General features: G+C 37.4%; 1 protein-coding gene across 1 annotated transcript in view; it reads right to left on the bottom strand.

Moving 5' to 3' along the window:
* The window catches only part of LOC105544216 (E3 ubiquitin-protein ligase NEDD4-like), an 88,134-nt gene that overhangs the window by 48,209 nt on the left and 32,082 nt on the right, over positions 1 to 7,843 (bottom strand). Inside the window, exon 2 of the mRNA XM_011986576.1 lies at positions 4,955 to 5,028. Within this exon, the coding sequence (XP_011841966.1) occupies positions 4,955 to 5,028 (74 nt within the window). The remainder of the gene's footprint in view (positions 1 to 4,954; positions 5,029 to 7,843) is intronic.

The raw sequence follows: 7,843 nt of genomic DNA on the forward strand, positions 1-7,843 counted from the left end.
ATGAGCCACCGCGCCCGGCCAGTTTGTGGTAATATTATTATGCAGCAATAAACTAATACAGCCCATATGTGGTCTACGCTAGCAAATGTACCATGTACACTTGAAAATAAAGTTGTTAGAAATAGTGTTCTTTAGGTCAAAGTTGTTCATAATATTGTTCAAATTTATGTTTTTGATTTTTTTATTTAGTTGTTTTATCAACTGCTGAAAGAGAAGTGTCAATGCCTCCAACTATGATGGTGGGAGTTTTAAAAATTTCCCCTTTAATTCCGTCAAATTTTGATTCATATTTTTCTAAGTTATTTTAGCAGGCACACATACATTTATGATTGTTATATATTCTTGATTGACTTTATTCTTTATCATCACGAAATGTTTGAAAATGTTTGTGTTTAAATCTGTTCTACCAGACACTAATATATCCACTTCAGTCTTTTTATGCTTACTGTTTGCATGGCATATATTTTTGCTTCCACTTTCTTTCAACTTAGCTATGTCTTTATATTTTAAGTGCATCTCATAAGACAGTATATAGTTGGGTCTTGTTTTTTAATTTATCCTAACAACCTCTGTCTCATATTTATTTTAATCCATTAATGTTCCATGTAATTATTGATATGATTGGATTTAGGTCTACCAGGTTTATTGTTTTCCATTGTTCCTGCCCTTTACATTGTTTTTTTGTTTTTGAGATGGAGTTTCACTCTTGTCACCTAGGCTGAAGTGCAGTGGCATAATCTTGGTTCACTGCAACCTCCACCTCCCGGGTTCAAGCAATTCTCCTGCCTCAGCCTCCTGAGTGGCTGGGATTAAGATGCCCGCCACCACACCCAGCTAATTTTTGTATTTTTAGTAGAGACAGGGTTTCACCATGTTGCCCAGGCTACTCTCGAACTCCTGACCTCAGGTGATCCACCTGCCTTAGCCTCCCAAAGTGTTGGGATTACAAACGTGAGCCACTGCACCCGGCCCCTTTTACTTTTTTTGATCATTTGTTCCTCCTTTTCTGACTTTTTTTTTTTTTTAATGGTTTAGTTATTTTGCCAAGGCTGGAGTGCAATGGTGTGATCTTGGCTCATTGCAACCTCCGCCTCTTGGCTTCCACTGATTCTCCTGCCTCAGCCTCCTCAGTAGCTCAGATTACAGGCATAGGCCACCACACCCAGCTAATTTTGTGTCTTAGTATAGATGGGATTTCACCATGTTGGCCAGGCTGGTCTCAAACTCCTGTCCTCAGGTGATCCACCCGCCTCAGCCTCCCAAAGTGCTAGGATTACAGGTGTGGGCTACTACAACTGGCCTCGTTTACTTTTTTTGATCATTTGTTTCTCCTTTTCTGGCATTTTTTTTTTTTCTTTTTTTTGGAGACAGGGTCTTACTCTGTTACCTAGGCTGGAGTACAGTGGCAAAAAATTACGGCTCATTGGAGCCTTGACCTCCTGGGCTCCAGTGATCCTCCAACCTCAGCCTCCTTTGTAGCTGGGACCACAGGTGCATACAAACACACCTGGCTAATTTTTTGACTTTCTGTAGTGACAGGGTCCCACTTTGTTGCCCAGGCTGGTCTTGAACCCCTGGGCTTAAGTTCCTGGCTTTTTGTTTATTTAGTTTTTCAACAACTTCATTTTAAAACTTCTACTGTTTTTTATCTATAATTTTTTGCACTATTTTTTATTGGTTTCTCTGGATATTACACTACACATCATTAATCTTTTATTCAACTTATACTTAGTATTATACCATTCTACCACATAGGTCCATAATTTACACCTGCTCCATCCTTTATGTCACAGTTGTTATATGTATTCCATCAGCAATATAAATCCTACAAAACAATGTTTTAGGTTGTGATTTCAATAGGCATATGTTTTATTTTAAAAAGATATGATGATAAAAGGAAAACATGTTTTGTATATTCTCAGATATTTACTATTTTTGATGCTCTTTATTCCTTTCTGAGGACCTGAGTGTCTATCTGGTTTCAATTTTCTTCAGCGGAAAGGACTTTCTTGAAGATATCTTACAGGGCAGGTCTGCCAGTGATGAATTCTCTAGTTGTCTTTTTTTTGGAAAATGTTATTTTCTCATCTTCCTTAAAGGATATTTTCACTGAATATAAAATTATGGATTGATGGTTGTTATTTTATTGTTCCATTTTCTCCTGGTCTCTATCGTTTTGGGTAGGAAGTCAGTAATTAATTGACTTGTAGTTCCCCCATATATAAAGGGTCATACTTTTCTCTTTTTGTCAAGATTTTTCTCTTTATACCTGGCTTTCAACAGTTTGACTATTACGCACCTCATTGTGTTCTTAGTGTTTATTATCCTGCTTGGCGTTTTTCAATACTATATGAATTTAATCAAATTTGGAAAAAAAAACTTGGCCAATATTTCTCCAAAAAATATTTTGCCTTCTTCATTCCCCTCCCCTTTCTGTGTTAGACTGTAAGATATTATATAACGATATCCACGTTAGACTTTTATATATTATCTAACAAATCCCCAAGGCTGTGTTTTTTTGTTTTTTGTTTTTACCTCCAATGTTTGTCTCTCTTGTCTCTCTCATCCTCCAACTGGGTAACAATTTCTACTGATCTATCTTTAAGTTCAGTTCATCTTTCCTCTTCTCCATTTGGCTGATAAATCTACCCAACAATTTTAATTTCAAATGCTGTTTTTTCACTCTTGGAATTTTCTTTTGTTTATGATTTCCATTTCATTTCATATTTTTTAAATTTATTGTGGGCATATTTTCTCTACTGACAATGCCTTCCATTTTCCTGGTTCTTTTAGATAAGTAATTTTGCATTATATTCTGGACACATATTATAAATGGTTTTTTTGGGGGGTTTTTTTTTTGTTTGTTTTTTGAGATGGAGTCTCGCTGCTGCCCAGGCTGGAGTGCTGTGGCGCGATCTTGGCTCACTGCAAGCCATTCTCCTGCCTCAGCCTCCTGAGTAGCTGGGACTACAGGTGCCTGCCACCTCGCCCGGCTAATTTTTTGTATTTTTAGTAGAGACGGGGTTTCACCGTGTTAGCCAGGATGGTCTCGATCTCCTGACCTCGTGATCCGCCCGCCTCAGCCTCCCAAAGTGCTGGGATTACAGGCGTAAGCCACTGTGCCTGGCCGACATATATTATAAATGTTAAGTTTTGGAGAGTGAATTTTGCTGCTGCTGCTGTGTGTGTGTGTGTGTGTGTGTGTGTGTGTGTGTCTCTGCTTATCATTCTATGGTTTGGATATTTGTACCCTCCAAACTGCATGTTGAAATTTGATTTCCAATGTGGGAATATTGAAAGATGGGTCTCAGTTGGAGGTATTTGGGTCATGGGAGCAAATCCCTCCTGAATAGATTAATGTCCTCCCTCGGGAGTGAGTGAGTTCTCATTCTATTTGTTCCTCTCTATTTGTCAAAAAGAGGCTGGCACACCTCCCCCTTGCTTCCTCTCTTGCCATGTGATTTCTTTGCCTATGCTAGGTCTCCCTCCCCTTTTTGTCATGACTTGAAATCAGCCTGAGGCCCTCACTAGATGCAAAGGCCCAGTCTTGAACTTTCCACGCACCAAATCAACCACTTTTCTTTACAAAATACACGGTCTTAGGAATTCTGTTATAGCAACACTAAACAGATTAAGACTATCATGCAATTAATCATCTTGTTCCGACAAGAGCCACAAATCCTGTTTTTGTTTGTTTTTTGAGACACGGCCTCACTTTGTCACCCAGGCTGGAGTGTGCTGGCACAATCTTGGCTCACTGAAGACTCAATCACCCAGGCTCAAGCAATCCTCCTGACTCAGTCCCCCATGTAGCCAGGAGTATAGGCATGTGCCAGCATGCCCAGGTGATTTTTTGTATTTTTTGTAGAGATGGAGTTTCACCATATTTCCCAGGTTGGTCTCAAACTCCTGAGCTCAAGCAATCTGTCTGCCTCAGTCTCCCAAACCCCGTTTCTTAGGCAGTAACACTGATTTCTCTTCAGATCTTTTGTCTTCAGTTGAGTTGCTGAGCTCTTCAGCTCTCTCCCTTCCAGAATCCTTACCATTGCCATGTTTTCTTCAGATTCAGAGATTCAGTAAATCAACAATTGGAAATATTATTCTACTTCCCACAACAACTTACTAATACTATTTGGTACATACGTATGTATGTATGTATGTATGTATGTATGTATGTATGTACGTAGGTATATATTTTTGTTTTTGAGACAGAGGCACACTCTGTTGCCCAGGCTGGAGTGCAGTGGCACAATCTCGGCTCACTGCAACCTCCGCCTCCTGGGTTCAAGCAATTTCTGGATAATTTTTTTATTTTTAGTACAGACGGGGTTTCACCATGTTGGTCAGGCTGGTCTCAAACTCCTGACCCTCGACTGATCCGCCTGCCTCAGTCTCCCAAAGTGCTAGGATTACAGGCGTGAGCCACCATGCCCAGCCTGATTTGATTTTTAATTGAACCAAAGTTTGGATTCTGCTACTTTCCTGGGCCATGAAGACTACAATTTTTCCAGGTTCTGATTCTACCTGCCCTCAGACCAACTCATAGTATCAGGAACTCACTCAGTACAATTCCCTTCTTCCAAACATGAACTCCCCACCAGAATCTGCCTGCTCTGTTCACTCTCCACTGCCTTCAAGTTGCTGCTTTTTGTATTAAGTCCAGAGTTGACGGTTGTTACCTGCTAAAGGATTAGTCTGTTAGAATTTTACAAATTTCCAGAACCAGAGTTCAATAATGTATCTTGTGACTATTGCTATCATTCGTACTTCTGCCTAATTTCACAAATTTTGTAATTCAGACACCAAGAGATTTAGTAAACCACCAACTGGTAATATTATTATTATACTTTCCACAACAATTTACTAATACTATTTGATTTTTAATTTAACCAAAGTTTGGAAAAAATTAACAAATACAAAGTTTTAAAATTATAATCCAAATTGATATACTTACCTAGCTCCCAATATATCCTTCTTGGCAAGGCCTATTCCAGCTATAACTTTTACTCTCACGATTCGTGAATTTTCCTAAAATACAGAAATTTAGATTTCATTTTCATGCACTTATAAGTTAACTAAGATACAATATTTTAAAAAATATATATCAATAATTAGGATATTAAAATTAATTGAAGAATTTTTCAATAATTTTACTAAAAGTTACATAGGAAAAAAAGAAAATTATTCGTAGATGACCTGATTATTTACAAAGATAAGCAAAAATCTGAGTCAACTTATTACATTGAATAAGAATTTATCACTGCACTCAAGAAAATCTAAAGACAAAGTATTGCAACTAATATGAATTTCTAATTATTGCTATACACATACACAAAATCGAAAGTTCATAACCATTTGGCTTTTGGGGTTTTTTTGAGACAGAGTCTCACTCTATTACCCAGCCTGGAGAGCAGTGGTGTGATCCTGGCTCACTGCAACCTCCGCCTCCCGGGTTCAAGCAATTCTCATGCCTCAGCCTTCTGAGTAGCTGAGATTATAGGTATGCGCCACCATGCCCAGATAATTTTTCTATTTTTAGTAGAGACAAGGTTTTACCATTGGCTGCGCTGGTCTTGAACTCCTGACCTCACGTGATCTGCCTGCCTCAGCCTCCTAAAATGTTGGGATTACAGGTGTGAGACACTGTACCCAGCCCATAATCATTTGTAATAACTACTTAGAAAAGGTTATTTTTAAAATCCCATTCAACAGACAACAGAGTATATAATAATGTGTGGGTACTGTAAAGTATCAAATATTAAATATCTTTGATATGATGGCATGGAGGTTTTATAAAGAGTGTCTTAGATTTAAGAGACACATAGTGAAGTGTTTAGGGATACAGTATTATAAATCTTGCAACTTACTTTCAAATAACTTAGCAAATAAAAAATTTAACATAACTAGGCTGTGTGTGCGTATGTGTGTGTATACAAATAAAGGGGAATGAGCAAAATGTTACCAATTTGTGGATCTAGTTCTTGGGTATACAGGTGTATACTGTACTACTTATACTACTCTTTTAACTGTTTTGTAGGTTTGAAATTATTCAAAATAAAAAGTTAAGAAAATATAAAACATTATGCATTTTTTAAATTCACAAGTTACAAAACTGTTAGAACAGAAATAAAATTAATAAGAAATATAAAAAAACCTTCATAGATAACATTATAAAATATTGCCAGTTACGCTGGCACACACCTATAATCACAGCACTTTGGGAGGCCAACATGAGAGAATTGTTTAAGCCCAGGAGTTCAAGACCAGCCTAGGCAATATAACAAGACCCCATCCCTCCAAAACATAAGCCAGGCATGATAGCTTGTATCTGTAATCCCAGCTACTAGGGAGGTTGAAGCAGGAGGATTGCCTGAATTTGAGATTACAGTGAGCTATGAACACCACTGCACTCCAGTCTGGGTGACAGAGCAAGACCTTATTTTAAAAATGTATAAAACATCGAAGAACGTAAAAAAGACTTCAATAAATGGAGAAATCCACTATGTTTATGTGTGAAAATATTTAATATTATCTTTTTTCTCCAAAGTAGTCTATAAATTTAATACAGTTCCCACTCTCCCTTCAAATTTTTTCATGGATCTTTACAAATAATTCCAAAATTCATAGAGAGGAGTAAAAATGAGTAAAGAAGTAAACAATAACATTCAATCACTATCTTGTACTAATATATAAAACCAAATTCCAGATAAAGTCTAAAAGTGAAAATAAAAATTTTTTTAAAGTTAATTTAAAATTTTGCAATAGTTCCATAGCATCTGGAAATATTTTAAAAATACAACCCTAATGGCAAAAATTATTCAATTCCACAATAATAAAATTATATACCTTTAGTATGAGAAAAAATATCATGTGCAAAACGAAAAAAAAAGGGGATATTTTAGATACTTCTTCCTGTAGACATATCTAAAATATCTACAGGATAGAAGTATCTAAAATATACATCATTGAGACAAATGATAATTATTCAGAGTATGTGAATAATTCCTAAAAATCAATATGTAAAATATAATTAACCTAATACAAGATACCATATAGAATGGCTAAGATAAATACATGAAAAGATAATCTCACCAGTCAGCAGAAAGAACTCTAATGCACTGTTGGTGGGAGTGTAAATTGATGGATCATTCTAAAGAGATGCTTGACCTGCTTACTAAAGTTCTAAAACAAAAACCCAGGAACTCTATTTTTAGATGCTTCCCTAGATAAATGTACATCTATGTACACAAGGACTTAAGTACAACAGTATTTACAGGAGCATTTTTTAAGATCAACAAATATGGAGGAGGAGACAGAGCAAGATGGCTCATTAGAACTCTCCAGTGACAGTCCCCACCAAGGAACATCAAATTAAACAATTATTCAAACAAGAAAGCATCTGCATAAGAACCAAAAATCAGGTGACCAATCACAGTACCTAGTTTTAACATTGTATGAAGGAAAGAGGCACTGAAGAGGGTAGGAAAGACAGTCTTGAATTGCTTACACCACCCCTCCTACATCCCCTGGCAGTGCAGTGTGGTGGCTGAGAGAGAATCTATGCCTTCGCAAGAGGAAGAGCAAAGTGATTGTAGGACTTTGCATTGGAACTCAGCGCTGCCCTGTCGCAATGGAAGGCAAAACAGGGCAGAAGTCAACTGGCACCCATGGAGGGAGTATTTAGACCAACCTCAGCCAGAGGGGAATCATCCATCCTAGCAACAGCTAAGTTTGGGCAAGCCTTGCCCCTGTAGGCTAAAGCACTCCGAGATCCTAAATAAACTTAAAAGGCAGTCTAAACCACAAGGACTGCAGTCCCTGAGCAAGTCCTGGTACTGTGCTA

The sequence above is a fragment of the Mandrillus leucophaeus genome, unplaced genomic scaffold, assembly GCF_000951045.1.
Source record: "Mandrillus leucophaeus isolate KB7577 unplaced genomic scaffold, Mleu.le_1.0 Scaffold108, whole genome shotgun sequence".
Classification (NCBI taxonomy): domain Eukaryota; kingdom Metazoa; phylum Chordata; class Mammalia; order Primates; family Cercopithecidae; genus Mandrillus; species Mandrillus leucophaeus.